The sequence below is a fragment of the Punica granatum genome, chromosome 7 (genome assembly GCF_007655135.1).
Source record: "Punica granatum isolate Tunisia-2019 chromosome 7, ASM765513v2, whole genome shotgun sequence".
NCBI classification, from domain to species: Eukaryota; Viridiplantae; Streptophyta; class Magnoliopsida; order Myrtales; family Lythraceae; genus Punica; species Punica granatum.
In genome coordinates this window covers 2,726,516-2,752,292 of record NC_045133.1, presented here as the reverse complement: position 1 = coordinate 2,752,292, position 25,777 = coordinate 2,726,516, and the positions used below count along the sequence as shown (strand labels likewise).

Sequence of the window (25,777 nt, the reverse complement as noted above, 5' to 3'; positions counted from 1 at the left end):
CCGAGATGGAATGATTCAATTTCTCTGGATGGGATCGGCCTTACGGATTTTGATCACTCCAATTTGATCCAGTTAATTTTTACCTTTTTCTCGATGAGCTCCACTCAAAGCATATTACTATCACGTCGCGATGATGATACTAATATTAACTCGATAAGAGATTACGTCTTTAGTTAGATGAAGCCATAGCCTAGGAGATTTCTTAACGGTGGCGGTTTGATTTGACAAAATCAACTGGCGTGGAGCAACTTAATAAGAATTGAATACGAGGTCTAAACTATGCGATTAACCTCTATACCAGGACATGAAATTTGACGATCCGTAATTGTTCAATTTGGAGCTCCTGAGAACCTCATCACCACTAGATAACAGCTATTGTTTACTGTACAAGAGACTTTTTTTTTTTTTTTGGGTTGAAATCACGAGATGTTGCAATCTATCGATAGAAAGTGATCTCCACTCAAATGTTGACGTGCCCTATATACGAAATGATGGGTTATGAACCTTTAAAGCATTTCATTGAGTAATTCAGAGGTCCAATATACACACAGATTATTATCATAAACATGCGAGCTAAGTTAAGCATAGGAGGACAGAAAATCAGACGATCCATGCAACATCAGGGCTTAAAAATTAAATTCATAGTGGAGAAGTAATCAAATCGACATAACATCCACAACTTTACATATAATTGAGATGGAGACTTATCAGTACAAATTAAATGGACCAAACCGAAAAAAAAAAAATAGAACAATTAATATTCCCATAGGCACACATCATTAATCTTTATAATAATTAACAAGAACAGTTGGCCAAAAAAAAAAAAGAAGAAGAAACAAGAACAGAAAAGAAAAGAAAAGAAAAATGATGAAAATTAAGAGGACCCATCACATCATTCTTTGTGGCGTGGGGGCCATCATCGCCATTTGATGCTGCTGCTGCTGATTCCTTGCCAAATTCCCCTGCCACCCTGGAAAAATTTTCAATTAAGGACTCAGGTTCCTGATTAAATGACAGTCGTACCCATTAAGTTCTTCTGTATAATTATCAGTCCAATTTTGGGGATGAAAAGTGAAATGAAATTGATTTTTTGGGGGGAGCGTTGACTTTTTGGTTAATGACTAACGAATGCACGATACCTAAGGAGGGGTCAAGGCCACGGTGGTTGAGTTCTCTGTAAGCTTGGCAAAGGGCGCAGGCCTCGCACAGGAAGTGCACGACCCAATCGGGTGCGGGCGCCTCCACCAAACCGAACTTGCTCCTCAGCTTCGTGCGGTACGTGCACGAGTAGATGCACGGCATCCCGACAAACGACGTGATCATCGCATACAGTATCGCACCGGTCGCACAATCTGTTATTTATTATAATCATCATTGTATGATTATTAGATATATAGTCAATTAGGGAACAAAAATAATACATATTCATACCTATAAAAAGATATCCCATTCCAACTTGAAAAGGAAGAGAATTGAGGTATCTAACTTACTGGTCTGGCCATTATCAATGATCTCCGCGATCTGACCGAACGTCAAGCAGGGGAACAGAAATGTTATAATAGCTGAAATACGAAACGGAGATGCACAAGTATTAGTTCTTTGAATTAAAGGACCGCGGATGATTATGCAGTTTACCAACTATACCATACTTTGTAGTAATCATAGTTCGTGAAACCCCGTATGTATAATATTGCATATATATGACTTTACGTGAATGTGAGATGATGTGAGATTACATTCGATTAGATCGAAGGATCCATATATAGATCTGACGATCTTAAGTATGGATTTGATGGCTAAGAGAGCTTAATTAGTTGTTAATATGTATGTGGACGTACGTACCATTCATAGGGTCTTCCATGCAGTCAAACAAACCAGTCCTCCACCCTTCAGTATTGGGCAACGGCATTGCAGGGATCCCTGCCGCTGCTGGTTTAATCGGTGACTGCGGTGGCATCTGCCCTCCGTACCCCACCTGAGCAGTCCCGGCGGGAGGGAACTGCACTGGCTGGCAGTTGACCTGATGAGTGTTTCCAGCTGGAGGGAACTGCACCGGCTGGCAGTTGACCTGAGGTGGAGGAGGAGGCGGGTATTGCTGAGCCAACTGCTGCGGCGATGGAGGTGGATATGCCGCCGGTCTCTGCGGCGGGTAGGCTTCCAGTGGTGGAGGGTTCTGGGGAGGAGGAAAGACTGTGGGAGGCGGAGGGTATGCCGCAGGCTGATGCAGAGGGGCTGCAGGGCTCATCTGAGGGCTTGGAGGAGGGAACTGGACAGGCCCAGGTGGTGGCGGCGGGCTATGCAGCGGTGCCCTGCTGACGGTCTGATGCTGAGGAGGTGGCTGGTCAATGGCGGGCGGTGGAAGGCCATAGGGTTGGTCTTGCTGGGCCTGATCATAGTAGGGGGTGGCGGGGATAGTGCCGTGGCCGGGGTCAGGCTGCTGGGCATACGGCGGCGGCGTGCCGGAAGACTCTCCTTCGGGACGTCCCATTGTATGCGTTGCTGCAGCCTTAGCTCTCTATATTCTCAGCCTTTGAGAAAGAGAGAGAGTTGTGAGAGAGAGGAGTCTCCTTCAGAAGTGAAAGATAAGAGTAGGGCTTTTTATAATTGAGCTAGTCGTTAGGATGCAAGTTTGAAATATACCTGCGTGAAATATATAAGTGCATAATGCATAAATGTATATATATTTTTCAGCATACACCATATGATATTCAAAAATAAATTCAATAGACTCTCACTAATTCAATTTTGGGTAGAGTCAATCCACTAAAAAATATAATATTATTCTAATCATACATTTTCATCGTTCATATTACTCGAATCGAAAAATTTATATTTTAATTAATCTCATGTTCTACTGATTGATGACAACAAGGTAGCCATATATGGAGTGAACGTGTGAAAACAAGATCATTAGCTCGATGTATACCGGGCGAGTCCCACTAGCTCAGGGTGAAACCAATTGTCATAGGGAGTTAAAAGCTCACCCAATTATGCATTTTTTAATCACTTATTCGCCGTGGTACGGTATTGTTTGTATTATATGTACTTGAAGATTAAAGTGCATATATGATGATCTTCACTATACGAACTATATATTGACTCTGGTTAACAATGTGATTGCAGATTTGTCAATATTGATTTTTTATTTTCTTTTTCTACCTCATAGAGGAAATAGAACTTCTTTTTAACAACTTGTAATTAATTTTATTCTCATTTCCAGTTGTATGATCTATAAATTAATTAGACCAACTTGCGAAGGCTTGTAGATAGAGATTTTTTTTTTTTTTTAAGAATTGAAAATTGGGAAGAGATAAAACGAGTTTATCGCACCCTTAGCTACTCTAGCGGCTTGGCCCATCAATTTGAGACTCCCGAGTTCATCCCAATGGGATAAACTTCAATCATATTCTTGTTAACTAGTATTTTCTGATAAAACGATGTAAATACTTGGACAAGTATAATCATTTTGTCAAGATCTTTTTACTTACTTACTTCGCGTGAAAGTTGGAGTTAATTCTTGTTTATTTACTTCTATCAGCGGGCGGCTAATTATGCGCACCGCCGCAAGTGATCAAATTGATCAATGATCATATATATACATACATATATTTCTTGAACTTGACCCCAATAAAAGAAAACTTGTATACATATGCTTGTGAATGTTTACAATGTATATTCCATTCATAGTGTAGCTCTTCAATGAGAATTTTAAATGGTCATTCATCATGGTGAGGCGAGAAAGAATCAATAAAATTCTTTCATTGTACAATATTATGACCCTCTACGCATGTGATTAAAAGCTCATTTACTTATATGCTGCAATTCCATAAGTGCATCCTCCGTCACATACCGATATAGGACCATTGAAGAATTCCTCACAAGGCTTTGTTCATAACGTGTTGCAATCCTTAAAATTTACATACGATGAGTATAATGAGAAGAATAATTTCAATTATATGACAACCAGTAACTGTAGGACAAAGAGGTGATGAGAACAGATACATATATACATATATATGTATATATATGGAGATTCCTCCGAGAGAGAGAGTAAACAGCGTTGACTTTGCTGGGGAGCTTGTAATTTTGGAGAGTGACAAAGTCAGAGGTCGTCGTAGCCAGTCTATGATCATTGTACAGATCAGCATAAGAGTTCATGTCATATGATCAGCCATGGGAAGCGTTTACTTTGACCAAAAACGACACCTAAATCATGCATAAAACGGCACGCTGTAACTGCCATATAATGTGCTCATGTCGGCCGAGTTCTCGACCATGCCATTTACTTTATATGCACCTCTCTTTCCATTTTGGTTGCTGCTTCAAATAATAAAGGGATAACAAGAGAATGTTGATTGATAATGGGCTCTCGAACCTCATCCAAAAGTCTGAGACGTAAATATAGTGTATTAACACACACATTCTCCTTTAAATTTTAAAAAATTTCGAATTCGATTTTCTTTAGTGAAATTTTTCATAATTTTTTTTTCATTGTCCTAATTACAATTTTTGATTATACAAGGGAAACTCATGTGTACTAATTACTTATTACTAAATCTATGATTCCTCATTTGCAATGGGAAAATGATAAACGAAAGGGGCTCATATATAAGTCTCCGCAGGTATAATATCATTTTCTTTTAGAGTTTATAAATTGGCTTATTCAAATTTATTCTTCATCTCTGAGATTCGGGAAAGTGACCAAAGGCATGAATCTAGCTGCGTACCAAAGTAATTGTAGTCGAGGCAAAATTGGTGTCATACGAGTCAAAGTCAACGGTTCCACTTTTGGTTAATCAATTTTTCCATTTTAATTACGCGTTAACAATTTCATGGATAAAAATTTCCACTGTAATATTAAATATCTATGCACATATATAATGCATGAATAATTGTAGCAATATAGAAGATGGACATCACGTAGATATGACGTCGATTTCTTTATCTTGTATATTACGTGATGTTGATTTAATGGTACGTACGTACACTGCTGCAGTGTATATTGCATCAACTAGCTAAGCTTATCAGATGTGCGATTATTTTAATCTAAATTAAGCGTGTGGGAGCGTGTGTCTAAGCATATCCGTGTGCGTATATAGATATGATTGCGTGTATATATATATATGATTGTGTATGTACATATGTGAATGAATATGTACTTCGCCATGACTAAATGAATTATTATTATCTTGGAATGAATACAAAAAAGAATCATAAAGAATTAAGGTCGTGAGTCAATCGAGTCATCATATCATGTATATATAGATACATATAAGTACAATGAATGTGTCCCGATATAGAATCAACTATACACGATAAGTATATCACAAATATTCCGAAATATATATTCTAATAACAATAATTAAATCGAGAATTTTACTATACAATACTCTTTAACCTAAATTATTGATAATTGAGAAACAATGTGTATTATAGTGATACGTGCTATTGTCTGGTAGTTTAGTAGCTAGTTTCGATTCTTATCATAAGATTGCTTGTGATTTGTTATTTAAATTTTATTTCCGTTTCCTTATAGAAAATTTACAAACCTTGTTTGTTATTGGAAAAAATTAAAATCATTGATTATAATAAAAAGAAAAAAAAATGGAAAGCATAATTAAGCTCATCCTAAATATAAAAAAGGTTGTCGAATCAATAACCGCGTGCATATATATACATCTTATCTATATATGGAGATATATAGCTCTATTACAATCCATTTAACTAAAAGAATTTGAAAAGATAAAGGAGAAAGAAATGCTGCAGTATCTAATATCTGGAAGAGAACGTTACTCGAGTTATTAATTCATTATACACTCTCATGATGTATTTTCTTGCAGAATGAGAATATGTGACAGCTAATCGAGAAATTCGGTCAACCACATCAAAAAAAGTGAAATGAAACCCTAACCCTATTGCGTTTTACTATATTTGAGCATATATATTTTAAAGATGCAAATTGCTCTATACCTAAACACGATGCTTTTCACCCAAAAAAAAAAAACAATGCTGCCCATTGCAAAGGATGCTATTACAGGGATAAATTTCTTTACTCGATCCTCAATTGAGGGTAATAAAATATACAACCAAGTCAAAGTCAACAATTCTTTATATATGTATATCTTTAAAGCAAAGCTAGAGATTCTACGTGCAGCTAATTAAATTGATCATTTTAATACCAATAGTGACCGAATAGCTTCATGATAATATCTCTTGTCATATGATTTAAGCGGTTCGGCGTTTGCTCTCCTTAAATAAAATATCAGGTTCAAGTATTGTGAATTGAGAAAATTCTGCATTGGGAGAATTTTATTTCTTAAGGGACCAATTCAGTTCGAATTAGATTAGTCAGAGCCCGTAAAACTTATGGATATTAGAGTATACATAAAATAAAATAAAAAAATAAAAAGAAAGAAAAACCCTGCCATATTGTGCTAGTAGCTCATTTATATACACATATAGGGTGTCTACTCTATATACATAATGGTCAGAGTGACAATTTGTCACCGCAGAAATCCCCATATAAATATATATATATATATATATATATATTAGGGTTCTAAATTAATTTGTTTAAATCTTAGTCATATCGACAATAATGAGATCACAGAGTGGCTAACGAAACTTTCTAACCCATATACCAACTACAACATGATAGATTTGGCTAACGTGATGAGGTTCGACCCATTCCACTTCGGCTGTAAGCTTATTACATGGTAGGGTTTGCCGCCTCCGTATGCCAAGTACTTGGTCGGTTTGGCAGGTGACAAAGGCATGGCTCAATCTTCGCCTTCTTGAGTGATAAAGGCTTAATGATGGGACTTCAGATGTATGGTAGGTTTCACATGAACAATAGACCAGGTCATCGATGTGCATTGCTTGCTATACATTCTCGTGTGGTTAATTCGGGTTCATCGTCGGGGTAATTCCGGTTGCGCCCTAGCAACCTCGGCTCGCATCTTTCAAGCACTTACCGGGAAAAACGGTTGTTATGAAACGAAAAGAGGATCTAATTATGTCACACAATTTTTGGAGAATTTTTTGATAATTGGAAAAGGAGAAATGAGCTGGAGGACCGAAGAAATGGGCGACTATTTAAGCATTACGTTAAGCACCAAACAAGATGTAGATGATCACAATTTGACTTTCCGGCTAGTGGCCAATTTTTTATATATACACATATATGTGTGTGTGTGTATATATATATATAAGCTCGATTCAATAAGAAATTATTTTATGGAGCGGTGCTCTAATTGTAATAATAATAATTATCTATAACAGAGATTATATATATATTAACTACTTTTTATCAACACTATATATGTACTTGAAGGAATATAAACATATATGTACATATCAATAGCGACTTAAGCTAATATAAATATCTTTCCTTGCGAAGGAATTTGATGATGTTTTTAGGCATGTTCTTAGCTTAGTCCTTAACTTTAAAGAGGGACAAAAGAATATTTCAAAATAATTAAAAAAAAATGAAAGAATCTAATGTAGCAACTTGGTTGTCAATGTCAATGCATGTATCCAATTTTGTGGCCTCACTAAAGTGACACCCGCCCTGCCTGTAATTAATTAACTAAAAATTATTTCCTCCAAATGGATGATAAAAACCTAGAATCAAATTAATCAACCTCTTAACTACACATACTACAATTATTTCATATTACAATAATATACAAATATAAATATTATTCTAATTAATATTATTTAACATATGCAAATGTAATCGCGAATCCATATTTCCTTTTACTTTTTTTTGCTATAATAAAATCGAATGTACGAGCTCGACACATTGATAGGTCATGATTTCCGACTCGATCATGTCTCAAAACCTAATGTGAGTGAGGGTGATGTGGCTGGTAAAAGAATCGGTCGTTTTACGCTTTCAACTATATATTGAAACATAATATATAATGTCACAAATTTCAGGAGCAACGAATCAATTAATTAAGTCATTGATGTGATTAGTCAACGTGATCGATCAGTGTTCAAACTTTAAAAGAGAGTATTGGAAGCATTCCGTGATTATGGTCAAGTTAAAGTGGAAGTATTAATGTTGGTCAATAAACTGAGGATATCATCCGTCATCGCAACCAAAAAAAGAAGAGAGATAATATGAGCAAACAGACTTACTTGCCCGCTGCAACTTCCTTTGCTTCTGCTGTGCCACACGTTGGGCTGGGGAAGTTATCTAATAGATGTAATATTTTTTTCGGCGTGTAATCTGATATCCGAAAACTCATTGGGACCTGACTAATCCAATTCGAGCCGGGTTGGTACACTAAGAGAGTAAAGTTATCTCGGCATGGATTTTCTCCATTCACAAGACTCAAATTCGAGACCTTATTTAAGGGGAACAAGCGTCTAATAGTTATAATATTATTTGTCCCACGGATGATTAATCTTAATCAATGTCATTAATGAACCAACAAGGCCTATATCAGGCATAATTATCTAACTACTTCAGTTGCACAGTTACTTACTTCCTCTACCCCCTCCTATATATCTTCATCGCCCTGTTCCTCCTCATCTTCTCTCCTCCTTCGCCCCGATGTTCTTACGATCCTCCCATAATTTTATCGGTCAATACGAATTGATCGACTCAGATCTCCGCCAAACAACTAGTTTTATATATATAGGAATCCAAGATTACTATAATGCCTTTTTCCAACCAGAAATTATCGCCGCTGGCCGAGACCAGCCCCGGGCAATGGACCACCGGCCTCTTCAACTGCCGTGAGGATGTCCCGACTTGTAAGGCCTCCTCGATAATTTCTTTTAGTTCCCATTTGTTTGGCGAAAAGTCCCCCTTCATTACAATAAACGTGAGCATATTCATGAAGAAATTGAATCTGATGTTTTAAATTTTTTTTTTTGGTCGTGGGTGTTGAAGCTTTTGTTGCTTGTTTCTGTCCTTGTGTCACGTTTGGTCAGAATGCTGAGATTATCTCAAGAGGAAAAACCTGTAAGTACAACAATAACATCTTCACGAAACGCAGTTTTCTATTCTCGGTATACATATTTTCCAGTTATAAGAAAGATCGATAAATATAATAAAAAAAAACATATGCATTTGTTAAATTCAGAATCGAGCTAATTTTATTTATATACATGCATTTGCAGCATGTTGCAAAGCGGGGCTAATAAGCACGTTGCTACTGGGATTCGCGTGCTTCTACACCTTACGGTACAGGGCGAAGTTGAGAGGGCACCACTCGCTGCCGCCAGCCCCCTGCGGCGACTGCCTCGTCCACACCTTCGGCCTGCCATTAGCCTTATGCCAGGAACACCGCGAGCTCAAGAACCGCGGCTTCGACCCCATAATCGGTGCGTGCCCATATATATATATATATATATATATATACTCATTGAAAGTTATTGTCCTACCTCGTATGCATTACGAGACTAGAAGGGCGTGTAGAGAATTTCTAGAGTAGTACGTGCATATACGATGATTTTCTCACGTGTTTTTATCGTGTCATATGTATAGGTTGGGCAGCCAATGCTGATAAGATGATGCACCAGCCCGGAGGAGCAATGAAGGTCCCTACCATTTCCGCCATGATCCGTTGAATTAATTAGTTTTAACATCTTAAATTTTAGGCAGTCAAAGCATATAATTGTTTGTACGTAATTTTGATCAAAATTCCAAATGTAAATCCATCCTTCGTTTGTTTCAAGTATAATGTATACTTGACCAAGAAAAAGAAAGTAAATGTATGTATATTCGGTTCTCTTGGTCTCTTACAAAATCATTTGACATTGTTATCGTGCTATATTGGTAGGTATTCTCTCAAATATGTTAGCCCATGTTATCGGTAATTTTTCCCGAATTATCGGAAATCTATCCAGGCTAAGGTAGCTATAGTAAGCTAGGTTAAAAACCAACATGGATTATCATCCAAATAAATAAAAATTAACATGAATTAATTCAAACGATTCAATATTTATTTTCCTTAATGAAGATCCCATATTTGACCAACGCAGATTGGTTTAAGTGGTTTGGCGTTTGTTCCTCTTAAATAAGATTTTAGGTTCAAGTCTTGTGAATAGAGAAAATCTACACATTGAAACTGAATTAGTCGGGACTCATTGAATTTTTGATTATCAGTGTGAACGCCAAAATATGTCTTGAATGTGAGTCTTATGAATAGAAAATATCCATATAGTTTGGAGAACTTTATCTCCCTTAATGACCAATCAAATTCGAACTAAATTAGTCGAAGTCCGTTCGATTTTTGGATACCAGGTCCACACCCATGAAAGGGTAGCTCAGTTCAAGCATGATGGAAATGGCATAGAGTTGACGCGAGTTTACCATTGTGATTGGCTTTAACTAGTGGTTCCCCTTGTCACCATACTTTTTGTGGGGGGGGGGGGGGGGGGGGGGGGGGGGGAACATGATCAAGAATCTATAACAGGCTCGTCGATATTTTGGATTGTCCCTAGGACACGGCACACCTGGCATGATGATACCATACTGGGAAGGGCCTCGTCGATCATGTCGTGCAGCCATTAACAAGCCAACCCGTCCAGGCACGAAAAAATCCATTCTGCCATGGCTCATTAGCTTGTTCGGCCTAGCTAGCACAACTCACGGTTTGTTATCCCCAGCGCTTGGCGTGGCGCGAGCACAATAGCAGCTATTGGCTCGATTCACCACCTCGACCGCTCCGACAATATCCATCTATTACCGCAACCACAGTAAAAAAATGGGCCAGGCCCAATTTCTTAGAAGATGGGCTTGCTTCGTGACCCGTCGAAGCTCGACAAGCCCAAATGTTTTCGGTTCCTTTCAATTGCCGTCACCATGTTTTATAAATTTGCTTTTTAGTCCCTGTAAAGTATAAATGTCAATCACCTGAGAGGAACGTACACACTCAAATGCCGGAGCTGAGGAAGAAGACGGGGGAAGAGAACTATTCCTTTCTGGTTTAGATCCCGCGCGCGCTCTGAATTGGCCCTATCGTAGATCGGAGCTCGAGCAATGGAGGCTTCGCAGGGCGGATCCGAGAGGGACAAATCGGGCCAGTCGGCGTCCCCGATCACCGTCGTCTCCAATTTCTGGAGAGGTAAATCTCAGTCTGCTGCTTACTCCGTAGGAGGACTGGTTTTTTGGTGCTTCCGGGATCGAATTTTGTTGCTTTCCACCTGATTAGTGTTGAGAGGATTTTCGTTAGATGCTTAATCATTTGGCGGCAATCCTGATCCTTCAACCGATCGGTAGCTCGCTTGAAGTAGTTTCCAGGTTCTTAGATTCGCATTGCTTGTCCTAAGTATCTTACCTATGTGATTAAGCTATTGCTGGAGCGAGTAATGTGCATGAGTTTCCACCTTTAGTTGATACACGGGCAGCGATCTTAGTTGACATGTTGGGGAGCTTCGTGTTGGGAGGATGCGCACTGTCTGTTCAGTTTTTCTATTGATTTTGTCGAGCAATCGTACAGTGTTAAGCTAGTTGAAATTCATATCGCCTGATGGAACTATTTGACGGATGACGTGCTTTTTTCAATAAGTTTCCTTCATGATTTGTTTCTCCAGCTGATCACTTTTGGAAAAATAAAATGCCATATTGGTTTTGAGATGCACTCTGTTGCAACTGAAAATGGAGTGCTGTAGTGTTATCAGTGTGCCGATCAAGTGGAGAATTTTCTGCAACATTTTTCTCTTCTCGTTTTGTGCAGATTTTGATTTAGAGAAGGAGAAGAGTATTTTGGATGAGCAAGGGCTCAGGATAGCTGAAAATCAAGAGAACAGTCAGAAGAACCGTCGCAAACTTGCGGAAAGCACCAGAGGTATTGCAATTACACTTCAAAAGGATGTTAGTCTCGAGCATCATTTTGGTAGTTGACAGGAGAATAACTCTTTCCTTCATTTGGCTGATTAAATCTAGAAATTAGATATAGAATATTGGCTCTATTTTGGCTGCTACTTGAATCCTTACAGTCTTGAGTTTCTGTTTTTTCTCCCCTCACAACCAATATATGATGTTCTGCTCCAGATTTCAAGAAAGCCTCAGCTGAGGAAAAGTTGAGTCTGTTTAATTCCTTACTTAAGGGTTACCAAGAAGAAGTTGACAATCTAACCAAGAGAGCAAAATTTGGAGAGAACGCTTTTCTTAACATCTACCAGAAGCTTTATGAGGCTCCCGATCCTTATCAAGCACTTGCCTCGGTTGCTGTAAGTACCCTGAACAAAACAAGGCAAATTTGTGTTCTTTTTTGGAATTAATTAACTTTGTCATGTTTAATAATTTGGATAAAAAGGGAAGATATGTCACAGTTATTTCTACTATCAATTACTACAAGATAGGTAATCAGTTTCTCATGTTCAAGTTCTTATTTTTCCTCATTATTGATGAGAGAAAATTCAGAAGCCTAAGAAAATGATCCAATCAGTGTTCTGCATCTCACCATAAGCAAATGGCATAGATGGCATTTGGTGAAGCACCATGTGACCCCATATAATTTTTTCAAAGACCAAAATAGACAAGCTCATAGTGGTTGCATGAAGAAACATGACCCTTTTTCTGGTACCTAGTGCAACTGCTGCTGACAATGTTAAATGTGCCTGAATCCATTTGGGGTGATGGAAATATATTAATTCATAGTCAGCATTAGTATCTTCTTGAACAGCTTCATATTCTCAGAAGTCATACTGCTTCTTGTGCCTTTCCTATTCTGTTGAGCTCCAACTTGTTTCCTTACAGGAACAAGATCAAAAATTGTCCGAATTGGAATCAGAGAACCGGAAGATGAAAGTTGAACTTGAAGAATTTAGGACTGAAGCGGCCCATCTGAAGAATCAACAGGCAACAATTAGAAGGCTTGAAGAACGCAATCGACAGTTAGAGCTTCAGGTTGGCAACAATAAGTGTAACTCGGCCTTTTGTGAAATATGTTGTTTATTGTGTCTTTTTTGGCACTTTTAATATTCCCCTGATAGCTGGCCAGATTGTGCTATTTATCCTACTACCTTGAAATATTTAGAAAAGCCAAGTATACATGATGGTGATTAGTGGTTAATATATAATTTCTTAACATGCATCCAGATGGAGGAGAAAGTGAAAGAAATTGTGGAGATCAACAAACGCAGTTTGGCAGAGGAGAACCAGAAAACTCTCGAGGTCTTAAAAGAAAGGTACATCTCCTTTGGTGCTTGCCATCTGTATCCCTTATATTGCCAAGACTAATGAATAGGCGAAATGTGGTTCCTCCTCCATTTTCAGCTGAGTTTTTATGTGTTTCATCTTACTAGTGCTCGGTTTCTTCTCACATAGCTAACCTGGACTGATGAGCTCTTCACTCTTTTCTTCCAGGGAGCAATTATTGCAAGATCAATTGAGACAGGCTAAAGAAAGTGTTTCCACTATGCAGAAATTGCATGAACTTGCACAGAGCCAATTATTTGAAATTCGCGCTCAATCAGGTAATCTAATTTAGATTTGTAACCCTTGATTATCCATGCATGTGATTTGTGTATTTTATTAAAATTGTAACTTCAGTCTTATCTTGGCCGTGGGTTTGTTGTTTGATGCCTGACAAAATATATGTTACTAATTCAGAGGAAGATAGGGCTGCTAAGCAGTCAGAAGTCAGTCTTTTGATGGATGAAGTGGAAAGAGCCCAAACACGGCTTCTGACTCTTGAGAGGGAAAAGGTGCTATAGAGGACCTGTAGTTTGATCTTGAAGATTCAATTTTGCAAGATATGGTCTTTCAATCCAAATTAAAGTCTTGAGAGGTCAATCTACTGTATATGAATGTTCCAATTTGCTGTTGATCATTGCTGCAGGAACTTCTACGTTCCCAAGTACAGTCAGCAGATGAAGAGACTGGAGCCAAGAGAAGGTAAGCTACAGTCAACACCACTTTAATTTTCTATTGCCAATTTTTCTGCTTAATTCTTTTGATCATGTGACTGGCTGTCTAAACTATCATTGGTTTCCTGTACTATTCACTCCCAAAAGAAAGATGAACTTGAGCACATCTACGTACAAATTGCTAATTTATCCATTTATTGGTTTTTATTTCTTATTAGCGAACAAGATTATGCAAAAACTCTCTGAACTCCTGCCCTTTCCTTACCTGCTATGTAGAACTAATTGATGAGAGTGAAAATATTTTTTGGTGTGTGTGCAGCGAGAATTTGGATTCAACTAGCATTCTTGAGAATTCTTTGAGTGCCAAAGAAAAGATGGTATCTGAGTTGAACATGGAACTTCACAATGTTGAGACCCAACTGTCAAATGAGAGGGAACAACACATTAATGAGATCAAGAAGTTAAATGCAATCATAAATGATAAGGTATATTCCCTCCTGATACCTATTTACTAATGTTGCATATGTATTCTTATAATTTTGTGATCTTACATTTTTTTTCCGATCCGTAAACAGCGCTCTTTATTGAACATTCATAAAACCTACAAAACTACCAAACTGGGCTTCAAGAATAACCCCATAAACCCATTCTGGCCAAACCATCTGACACAAACTCTACAGCAACCAACCCCAAAGTGGCATGCAGACCCAATAACCCCAGCTATTTAGCCCAGTTGGTAAACTGTATTCAAACAATTGGATCGGAAAAAGACTATAGAGCTTAAAGCCAATCTCAAAGGCACAAATTCAAGATAAAGATGACAGATTACTGAGAAATCCCCCAGCACTCAATAATTCTTGGACTACTGCTACGGTTCTTCCTCCGTAGCTCTTTTGTCCCCATCACTCTACTCCTTACTACACTTTTAACACAAGCCAGAATGCCTTCCCTCGAGGGGGCAATATCCAAAAACATCTTATCATTCCTACTCTTCCATACATAGAAGATGAAGGCATGCCAAACAATGTTAGAAATGATCACTCTCAAAGACTTACCCTTAAAGTTTCTCACTGCCCAGTCCTACTTAAATTGCCAATCTCCACCTTCTCTAGTTATTCCATTAAGCTGCAAAAGAATCTGCGAAATTTGCTTTGAAAAAGAACAGCAGAAGAAGAGATGATTCCTGCTTTCATCTTCATTTTCACGTAGCACACAAGCAGCTCTACTTCCTGGCCTCCACCTTATCACTCTGTCCATGGTGGACAATCGATCCTTTATAGCAAGCCATGACACAAAACAGTGCCTAGGAATGCTAGGAGTGAACCATACCAACTTAGACCAATAAACTCTACTTCTTTTTGGCCTAATACTGTTCCAAGTACTTGAGACTGTAAATTTCCCCTTCACTGCAATAGTGCAAGTGATCTTGTCTTCCCCGCTCTTATCAGGAAAAAGGTTCACAACCTCTTCCTGAACAGTACTCATAATGGGGATCCTGGTGGCTCTCCATGCCCAAGATCTACCTCTTATAACTGCAGCAACTTTGTCTTGCATAGAAACTCCAGTACCTGCCGTAGCTCTACCTTGTAGCAATTGCAGCAAAGGACTTTTGGATGCCAATTATCATACCAAAATCAGGTCCTTTTGCCATCTCCTACAACATGCTTAATCTTTGGGTAAGCTAACTCCCTCAATTTCAAAATCTTCTTCCAGTTATAAGAACGATTGCTTGTAACAACAGTGGACCAAAAACTGTTATCCTTGAGCACATACTCCTTCAGCCTGGCAATCCACAACGAACCTGCTTGACTTATAATCAACCAAATGAAAAGCATAATACAAGCTCCATTCCATGATATGAGCTCCTTAATGCCCAGACTACCTTCAGCTGTAGGGAGGCAAACAGTGTCCACTTGACTTTTGCTCCTCTAGCCCCTTCATCTATGCCCCTCCATAAAAAAGCTCTGCATTTTCCCTCTACCATTCTTATCACTTTCTTTGGTAAAATGAAGGCACAACACCAAAAATTGATCGTAGAATGGAGTACAGACTGAATCAAATGCAGCCTACCTGCATAAGAAAGCTTCTTTGCAGCCCAACAACTCAACCTCCGAACAATCTTTTCAATTAAGGGCTTACACTCCTTGTCAAAAAATCTCCCTGAAATGAGAGGAACTCCAAGGTAACGTAGGGGTAACCTTCTCTGCTTGAAGCCACAAGAACTCAACATTCTCTCCTCTTCCTCTGGATCATATCCAGCTGTGTGAATATCAGTTTTAGCTGGATTTAGCTCAAGACCAGACATAGAATGGAAATCATTGAAAACTTCAAGAAGAGTATCAACAGACTTCTTTTACCCCTTAAGAAAAATTAGCAAATCATCAGCAAATCCTAAATGGGTAAGATGAACCTTCGAACAGAAATGATGATAATGCATTCTTCCTTCCCTTGCTGCAGCATCAAGGAGTTGAGATAGTACTTCAACAGCAATAACGAAGAGATAAGGTGACAGTGGATCACCCTGTCTCACCCCTCTTTGTCCTTTGAAATATCCTTCCGGACTTCCATTAATGTTGACAGAAAATCTAGCCCCAGATATGCAAGCATCTATCCAAAAGATAAAAATCCGAGGAACTTCAAGCACAGCAAGAATGTTCAACAAAAAGCCCCAACTCACTGAATCAAATACTTTCATTATATCTGCCTTCACTATACACCTAGAGCTTACTCCTTTCCTATTATAACCTTTGATCAATTCATGAGCCAGCTGAATATTGTCACCAATGTCCCTTCCCTCCACAAATGCACACTGATTAGGAGATATAAATTCAGGCAGAAAGGACTTCAATCTAGCAGCAAGCAACTTTGTAACACATTTATAGACCATATTACCGTAAGAAATTGGTCTAAAGTCAGCCATCCTAGTCGGATTAGGAACCTTAGGAACCAATGTGATGCTAGTACTATTTGCTCCCCCATCATCTTAGAACTAGAGAAAAAGTTCAAAACAGCATCAGTAAAGTCCTTACCAACAATGGCCCAAGCTGATTTGTAAAATTGGGCAGTGTAACCATCAGGTCCAGGAGCCTTGTCTCCATCCATTCCCCATAAAGCAGCTTTAATCTCCTCTGAAGTGATGGGTTTAATCAAATTAGCCTTCTGCTAAGGATCTGCAGTCTGAATTGCAAAAGAGACTGAAGTCTTTGAGTATCCCTCCATGCACCAAAGGATCTGCAGTCCCAAGTATACCTGTGTAGAACCTAACAGCTTCCTCAGAAATAGCAGTTGGGCTGTCAAGTCTTTCTCCTTAACTAGAAAAAGCAATTTAATAGTATTCCTGGCTGTCCTAGTCTTCACCAATCTATGAAAGTAACCAGTATTGTGGTTCACTAAAGAAACCCATCGAGCTCTAGCTTTTTGCCTGAAGAAGGCTTCCTCAGCACCTCTGAGATGCACATATTCTTTACATAGATGACTCTCATTCTCAAGAAGGGCTGAACAAGATTGACCCCTCATTATCTGGTTTTTGACCTCAACAAGATTTGCCTGTGCAGCCTGAACTCTATTTGAAATATCTGAATACATATTCTCGTTCATACTCTTCAAAACAGTCTTCAACCTTCTCAGCTTACCATAGAGTCTGTGCATAGGAGCACCCCTAACTTCACCAAACCAAGAGCTTCCAATAATCTCAAGATACTTCTCATTCTCAATCCAGAAATTAAAAAATTTGAATGGCTTCTTGCCTTGAAATCCCTCCTTCATTATAACTGTAAGGCTAGGACAGTGATCTTATATTAAAGGACTAAGAAATTCCACAATGGATCCTGGAAAGCAACTAGTCCAATTCTCATTGACCAACACTTTATCTAATTTCCGAGCAATAGGATCCTCCACTCTTTTATTAGTCCATGTAAAAAAATTACCAACCCAACAATGATCCTGCGAATCAGTCTGTTCCAACATACTTTTAAATTCTGGTATCCCTAGAAGAAGACTAGTATCTGCTTAGTGGCCTCACAAGCATCCTTAACCACATTAAAGTGACCTACCACACACCAAGGAGCACTGCCAACCAGACTATAAAAACTGACCAATGATCTCCACAAAGCAATTCTCTCCCCAGGAAGATTGGCAGCATACACAAATGAAGAAAAGAACTTCATCTCCCCACTCCTTAACTCAGCATGTATACATTGCCCATGACTCTCCAAAATAGAAACAGAACCCTTCTCATCATGCAGCACCCAGATCCTATCAAGAGGGGAATGAACATAGTTATGAAACAACTTCCATCCAACAAAAACTTTGTCCATAATTTCCTGCATTTTATTCTCTTGGACTCTGGTCTCTAAAATCTCTAAAATGCAAATAACATTCATTTGGTGCTTAACAACTAACTTTCTAACCTCTAGCTGCTTAAAGGGCTTATTAAAGCCCCTAACATTCCACGTAAGGATCTTAATCATTGGGAGGGCTAGGGTGAGGCTTTGAAGACTTAACAGCCAATTCGGCCACTCCATTACCCTCCTTTTTGTTTATCGTCCTCTTGTTTATCCTCCCTTTCTACTGTTTGATATTCTGCAAGAGGACATTCACACCTCGAGCAGCAACCCTAGAAGGTCTTGGTGTCCCAGAAGAGGAAGCAATACTTGAATTTGGTGGATCAGTTGCATTAGCCAGCACTGAACATATTGGTGGTCTCAACTGCTGATGCGGCCCAATAACCCTTTTCCAGCAGCTTCTTTCCCTTTTTCCCCGGATATTTTCGCTGGCCCGTTGCTAGTAGCTCTAATCAGAGTCTTTTCAGACTCATTCTTAATAGGAGACTTCACCTTTTCTGAAATAGGTGACACAGGAGCCTCAATTGCCTTCATTGGCTCAACAGCAGGAACAATCTCTTTTTCAAGATTGCCCTCAGACTCCACAATTCTCAACTCTCCTCCTGTAGGCTTCTCACTTATAGCTTCCTGTCCAACCATTGTCTTCTGAACCCATCTCTTCTTAACGTCAGCCTATTGGGTTCTCCTGGGAAAATTCTGCCTAGTTATTCCACTTTTTAATATTAATGAATCTCCATCTTCAAGAATAATAGGTATCTCCTTAGGCATTTCATCAAACATCTCCATCTCAACACAAACTCTTGCTACATGTGCCTTAGATACATTCTCAGGAGCTTTGTCCAGGCACAAAGGAACTCCCAGACTACTTGCAATATATCCAAGCCCTTCATAAGTCATCAACTCAAGTGGAACTCCAACCAACTTGACCCATACTATCTTCTTCTTTTCAAAATCAATAGGCTGTAAGTGCTGCTTCTTTGGCCTCAAAATCAGTGGGCTATGGTGAATATGCCAGGGTCCACCTCTAATTACCCAATCTCTAACCTCAGGCAAATCAAACAGAATTAGTCCATTTTCTAACTCTAGAATATTGATACGCCCCTTCCTTCCCCACAGAAAATTGATAACAGGGTAGACCTTACTGAGACCATGTTGCTGCCCAATCATTTGTCCTGCCAAAGCATTTCGCCATCTCTCTATTCTCGCATCGATGATCGACTTCGGCAACTTAACCACCTTCCTACCATTCATTACTTCAGCTTCATGGAACTTCAATTTACAAGAATCAGCCATGAACATCTGACTCCAGGTTTTTTGTGAAAGGATACCTTGAGAGACTGAGGTGTTACACTGAACCTGAACACTCTGAGAAGAACTTCCTACTACGTTTCATCCATTCATCCCAGAATCGACCGACACTCTTGATTCTCCAACCACTGCACCAATAGCTTGAACAATCCTATCAGCCTCAGTTGAATCCACAAGCTCAGTACGTACTGCTTCAGAAAAAATTACATACATCCTCTTCAATGCTTCAGTTCCCATCATATCCCAATCCTCTCTGATCAATTCTTCGTAAGAATCATCTGAATTACTCAGAAATTCCCAGCACGAATCGATGAATCTGAGCTAGAAACACATATCTGATCAAAAGATAGGCGAAGATGGTTTCTCGCCCAGAATTTGCTGGAGAGGATTTTCTCTCTCTAGGAGCAAGAGAGAGAAACTCCTATATTAAAGCTTTTTTGATCTTACAACAAATGCTTTGCTGATTAGGTGTGAGAATGTATTCTCCTTGCAGAGTGGTTAGATTCATTTGAGTGGTAGTACATGCATACGTACATGCATACATGCATGTATGAATGACTTGATTCTTGCTTGATGTAACATAGATGGTGGTAAAGGTGATTGCTGTTGGTGCTATTAATCCATTTGGGGAGATGGAAAGAGCTACTTCTTGAAGTTCTAGTTAAAAGTATGTTGAACACTATTTAAGTCGAAAATTTAAGGTTGCTGCTCCGCCCATGGAGTGTCCCTTCAAATGAACCCTCTTTGGAGAGTGATATGCATTACACCATATCTATCATATTCACTGAACATTTATACGTTAGAAAGCTAATTTATTGCAAATCATAATGGCTTCCTAGTGTGTTCCTAAAGATTGGCTTCTCTAGTATTCTGATGAATTATTTCTTAACAAGTTTTTGTGCTTCATATGGATTCAGAGTTATGTACCTGAATGGATTATTGACATTGAATTTTTCACATCTCTCTCTCTCACCCCTTTTCTCCACAAACCAGGAACATGCACTCGAGGATATGAAGAAAGAGCTACAAGCAAGACCAACGGCAAAGTTGGTTGATGACTTGCATAAAAAAGTGAAGATTTTACAGGTAACTTTGGCTTCAACTCTGTTTTTGTCTACTTACTGAATTACTCAATTTACATGGATGTTGAAATTTGATCGTTCTTTTCAACTACTTTTTGTTTGTGTTTTTTGGAGATAATTTAGTGGTTCTATCTTGATTAGTTTGGTGGATATATTTCAGAACAATCTCATCCCTGAGATCTGAACTTTAAAATATTTGTAATTGCATGTGCATTCTTAACCAAATGTATTGCAAGAGCAACATCATATAACAATGCCCTCTATATCTTTACCATAGACTTCTACAGTGTTAGGAAGGTCACGTAATAATTGGTCCTTTTTTTGAGATGTCAAACACATTACCTACTTTGCCAATTCTGAGTTTCTACTGCTAGTTTCTTATGCTCATTAGAATATGATCCACATATTCTCATTTTCCGGGTAGTACTTCCATTATAACTCTTCTATTGCTACGTTCTTCTATTTCTACTGAATTTGTAGGCAGTGGGTTACAACTCGATTGAGGCTGAAGATTGGGAAGTAGCTACGACTGGAGAAGAGATGAGCAAAATGGAGTCCCTTCTTCTTGATAAGAACAGGAAGATGGAACATGAACTTACTCAATTGAAGGTATAATTACTTGCTTGTTCCTCTACTTTTGAATCTCTCATGAGACCTTTCAACAGATTGAGGGGGGAAAAACTCGTAATTTAAGCCTATCAAGCAATAGTTTTCAGAAATTCTCCATCTTATATTCGGGAGAGGCACTTACTAATTTCTGGACTTCGTTTTCTTGCCAATTGAATCAACAGCTGAACCTCAACAAGCAAAGGATTTCTTTGGCATGTTAATTCTAACTTCTACTTGTATGAATTGCGTACTCATGCCCTATGAAGGTCAAACTTTCCGAGAAAATATCTCTACTAGAAGCAGCTGAAGGAAAGGTGGCTGAGCTAACAGAGGAGGTTAACGAGCAACAAAAACTAATCCAAAAGTTGGAAGATGATATACTTAAGGTACACTTTCATTATCACTCAAAGTGCCACTACTTTCTGATCTCCCAAACCTCTATGAATTGACCCTAACGGCAAGAGATTTGGTTGTTCATTTATCTTATACAGGGTTACAGTTCCAAAGAGCGTAAAGGTTCTCTGTTTGATGAGTGGGACCTTTCAGAGGCTGGGGCTGCTGACCATTCTGAGGTACTCTGTCTCCCCCCATCCCAGCATTCCAACCTAACTGAGATGTTCAGAATTATAAGTTTATTTTCTGAATCAGAATGCAGAACAAAAGCGTGTTTCCCCTGATCAAGATCAAAGCTCAATGCTTAACGTTATAATCAACCAACGAGATCGATTCAGAGCACGCTTGCGAGACACAGAAGAGGTCTCTTCCCTACTCAGCACACTTTTTTTAAACCGAAATTTCATTTCATGCAGTTGCTATTATTATGTTCATCGCATATATCGGCTTCATATTATTGACTGCTATGCATTTCTAATATCTACTAGGAAGTTAGACGGTTGAAAGAGAAGATCGGAGTGCTGACGGTAGAACTGGAAAAGACAAAAGCAGATAACGTCAAACTCTACGGGAAGATCAGATACGTTCAGGACTACAATAGCGAGAAAGTAGTATCGAGAGGATCAAAGAAAGTATGACTGAATAATTTCATTTATTTGTCCCATAAATCATAATGTTCTCTTTCGGCTTCTCATAGTTGACTTTTTCGAGTCCATTTGCTATTTGCAGTATGCAGAAGATATCGAAAGTGGCTTTACCTCGGATGTCGAGTCCAAGTACAAGAAGATATACGAGGATGACATAAATCCTTTTGCAGCGTTCTCAAAAAAGGTTTTCCTTAAACTACTTTGATGATTTCTTATTCCAAACTGAGTTTAATATCTGGAGAAGCGATCGGAGGTCGTTCGATGACTGTACTTTACGTGAAATCAGGAAAGGGACCAAAGATACAAGGAGTTGGGCTTCAGGGATAGAATTACTCTTAGCAGCGGACGCTTTCTCCTCGGAAACAAGTACAATCTATTCTATTTGATTGTCTACCGTTCCAATAAAATCTCAAAACCCATCTTTCTGCCTTTTGCTCTTCCTCATCTCCATAACTCATTGTAGGTATGCTCGAACTTTCGCGTTCTTTTACACTATCGGGTTGCACGTGCTGGTCTTCTCCTGCCTCTACCGAATGTCAGCTTTGAGCTATCTCAGGTGATTACCGATTGTGCCAGTACTTTGAACCAATCACACAGTTTCTTTCCCTTATCTTAACATTGTTTATTTCATTGCAGCAATGGCCCGGATGAAACCCTAACCGGAGACAAGATTCTGAACCTGCCCCATGCCCTCTAGGCGCCACATCTTATTCAGGCTTTCACTGGTCTTGTTTCTTTCCGGAAGCGACATCAACCTTGCGACATAACAGAGAAATACTTAAATACGATGTATATGTATATATACTGAATATTGTCATTATTTTCTCCCTGTGGGCTCATAGTAAGTATTCCTTGGTTCCTTTTCAGATTCCACTGTGCTGAAACTTTTTGCTAGGCCTAAATTTACCATCAATCAGTCTCAGTCGATTCGATCTGCGGTAAAACTCTCTCTCTTTTTCACAGGAAATTATATAAGCATGTGACAAATTATCCAAATGATATGCTGCGCTAACAGCCGCCACCTTAACCGCCATCCTGCGTTAAGAATTCAGATATACATTGTGCCCAAGTAATCATTGGGGAATTAAATCATACTCGTATAAACGGACATCGAACATCCTCTATCAGCCTAACATGGAGCATCCTTATAAGAGTCCAACGGTTGAATGAAAGGTGATGAAGGGACCATTTAAGATTTTCTTGGATCAAAGATTCCGAGCCAGATTTTTTTGTTAAATGCTTTAAACAGCAGTGGAGGATCCAAATCCAATTTTCCGAAAAGTTCAGGCCCTCGAGGATAAATATCATAATAGTCAGTCCTCCGAGTACGAATATTGCAAAGGTAGAGGAGCCGCCGCGGGAACACCGACCTTCCACTTCAAACCGGTGCAGGTCGACGACGCGGAAGCTGGAAGTTCCTCTGCTGCTTCCTCTCCGACGGCGACTGGGAAACCATGAGATTGGGAACAATCACGTCGTCAATCGCTTTGACTTGTTTTCCCGGTCTCCGCCGCCGCCCCAGCTTCCTCTCTCCCCAGTTCTCTTCGTTCTCCCCTTCCCCATTCCCTTCCCGTGGTGAGGTCAGTCGCATGGATTGGAGGATAATGTCACAGAATGTATCGTTTTCTTCTACACCGGCGGCCCCAGTCGATTCATCTGAATTGCCGGCAATGGAGGTCAAGAAGCAGCAGCAGCACCCGTGGTTGGTCATCGGCCTCGGAAACCCCGGGAAGAGGTACCAGGGCACCCGCCACAATGTCCGTACGCAAACTCAACTCTGCTTTCGTTCATCTATAGCTCATTGTAGCGGAAAATCGATGGAAAAGAATCAACTTTAGTGCTGTAGATGGCAGAAATAGGTTTCTACTAGCAAATGTTCATCAGGGAAAGCCTTCTGTTTCATTCCTGAGATTGCAATCGTTATAATGTGTTATTATATGAACGTAATGTGCTGTCATATGATGCATTTAGCCTGCGAAATCGCTCTATAGATACTCATTTCCAAAAAGAGCATTGGCTGCTTACTATTTCCCGCAGAGACAGGAGTCAGACCGGCTGACCGCATTCACATTTTGAAGTATGGTCTGTCGTTTGGCTTGTTTTATTGAGGACCCGTCTTTCTCTCTAATGTTGCAGGTAGGTTTCGAGTTGGTTGACGCTATTGCTGAAGCTCATGGGATACCTGTGAAAAGTGTTAATTTCAAAGCCTTATTCGGAAAAGGTGCCGCAGAATGTTCTCACTTCTTTGCTTGGGAAGCCCACATATGGCACTTCCTGTATGTCTTCACTCTTTCGCCTTCGGCTTTATATCCCGATGAACTTTGTTTCTTATGTCGTCAGGTTTTATTGGAAACGTTCCGGTTATACTTGCCAAACCTCAAACGTTCATGAACATTAGTGGCGAATCAGTGAGTAATCTATTTTGTAAAACATCTCCCATCAGTTTTGGTGAAGACCATCTTCTTCGACGATATATATTTGGTTGATTGTATGGAGCCACTTTTGTAGGTCGCACCCATTGTTTCATACTATAAGATACCGTTAAAGCAAGTATTAGTGGTAAGACCTTCTCTCTTCGACACTACTCTCTCTCTCTCTTTTCTATTTTTTCCTTTATCATGTCTTGGTAATAACTTTCGTATTGCAGATATATGATGACTTGGATTTGCCATTCGCAAAATTGCGTTTATTGCCAAAAGGTGGACATGGCGGGCATAATGGGTGAGATAGGAATAAGCTTTGGCATTTTTTTCCTTATGCATTACCGAGAATCAGATGATACTTTCTTTGTATCCATTCAACTGTTAAAAGCTTTTGTGGCTGATTCCTTGCTTTTTTCTTGTAGGATGAGAAGTATAATTGATCGTTTCAAAGGAAGCCGTGATTTTCCTCGTTTAAGAATAGGTAACTGCCTTAATTATGGTGTCTGCATATTCATTATCCAATCCATGTTTTGAAACCAATACCCAAGTTTTTGGGATTTTTCTAGGTATTGGGCGGCCACCTGGTAAAATGGATCCAGCCAGCTTTGTTCTTGCCTCATTCAGTAGACAAGAGCGCGAAGAGGTTAGTGAAAGTTTTTATTTGCACCAAAGAAAATCCTGCATAAATGAGCTTGTTGGATTTACTTTATGTTCCCACGAATGGAATGTCTTCAGTTGGATTTTGCATTACAACGTGGCGTAGAAGCAGTGAGGATTCTCGTTCTTGACGGTTTTGAAAGAAGTGCAACATTTGTCAACAGTGCCAAATCCATGGAACAACTTAGTTAAATTTAACCAAGATCGGAACATCATGAGCAACCTAAGCCCTTGATTTGATCGTTGCTTCGTGGTGAACTGCTGCAAAGTTAATGTTGTCTGAGAAGAAAATTATGATGGAGATTAGTTTGAAACAACTACAGCTGGGGAAGGCACTGCAAGATGTCTCAATATACCAATTCTTTAATATTGAAAGATAAAACAATGATTCATAGTTCATTTTTTTTATTTGATTAGAGTTAAAGTTGTGAACAGAATCCCAATTGAGGTATAATGAGTTTTGTTTCCGCATTTTCTTCAAT

At 39.2% G+C, this 25,777-nt stretch overlaps 4 protein-coding genes across 4 annotated transcripts; 3 read left to right on the top strand and 1 right to left on the bottom strand.

Moving 5' to 3' along the window:
- Positions 1 to 488: 488 nt before the first annotated feature.
- On the bottom strand, positions 489 to 2,584 carry LOC116214930 (protein PLANT CADMIUM RESISTANCE 5-like). Its single transcript, XM_031550438.1, has 4 exons — positions 1,843 to 2,584; positions 1,491 to 1,562; positions 1,140 to 1,352; positions 489 to 970 (listed from the first exon to the last, which is right to left on the bottom strand). Exons 1-4 carry the CDS (start codon positions 2,486 to 2,488, stop codon positions 888 to 890), a joined length of 1,014 nt encoding a protein of 337 aa, XP_031406298.1. The 5' UTR covers positions 2,489 to 2,584; the 3' UTR covers positions 489 to 887.
- Positions 2,585 to 8,669: 6,085 nt separating this feature from the next.
- On the top strand, positions 8,670 to 9,683 carry LOC116213623 (protein PLANT CADMIUM RESISTANCE 7-like). Its single transcript, XM_031548640.1, has 4 exons — positions 8,670 to 8,766; positions 8,906 to 8,977; positions 9,136 to 9,339; positions 9,503 to 9,683. Exons 1-4 carry the CDS (start codon positions 8,670 to 8,672, stop codon positions 9,583 to 9,585), a joined length of 456 nt encoding a protein of 151 aa, XP_031404500.1. The 3' UTR covers positions 9,586 to 9,683.
- A 1,196-nt stretch (positions 9,684 to 10,879) lies between these two features.
- Positions 10,880 to 23,081, top strand: LOC116213462 (protein CASP). The gene is made up of 19 exons (XM_031548416.1): positions 10,880 to 11,084; positions 11,697 to 11,807; positions 12,014 to 12,192; positions 12,722 to 12,871; positions 13,064 to 13,152; positions 13,331 to 13,440; positions 13,577 to 13,671; positions 13,806 to 13,861; positions 14,153 to 14,318; positions 20,478 to 20,570; positions 21,047 to 21,175; positions 21,442 to 21,561; positions 21,667 to 21,747; positions 21,824 to 21,931; positions 22,057 to 22,200; positions 22,298 to 22,399; positions 22,502 to 22,581; positions 22,679 to 22,771; positions 22,852 to 23,081. The coding sequence occupies exons 1-19, from the start codon at positions 11,000 to 11,002 to the stop codon at positions 22,910 to 22,912; spliced, it is 2,052 nt and encodes a 683-aa protein (XP_031404276.1). The 5' UTR covers positions 10,880 to 10,999; the 3' UTR covers positions 22,913 to 23,081.
- Positions 23,082 to 23,219: 138 nt separating this feature from the next.
- On the top strand, positions 23,220 to 25,776 carry LOC116213465 (peptidyl-tRNA hydrolase, chloroplastic-like). The gene is made up of 8 exons (XM_031548418.1): positions 23,220 to 23,972; positions 24,352 to 24,436; positions 24,556 to 24,623; positions 24,724 to 24,774; positions 24,863 to 24,936; positions 25,061 to 25,119; positions 25,205 to 25,281; positions 25,374 to 25,776. Exons 1-8 carry the CDS (start codon positions 23,670 to 23,672, stop codon positions 25,485 to 25,487), a joined length of 831 nt encoding a protein of 276 aa, XP_031404278.1. The 5' UTR covers positions 23,220 to 23,669; the 3' UTR covers positions 25,488 to 25,776.
- Position 25,777: the final 1 nt, after the last annotated feature.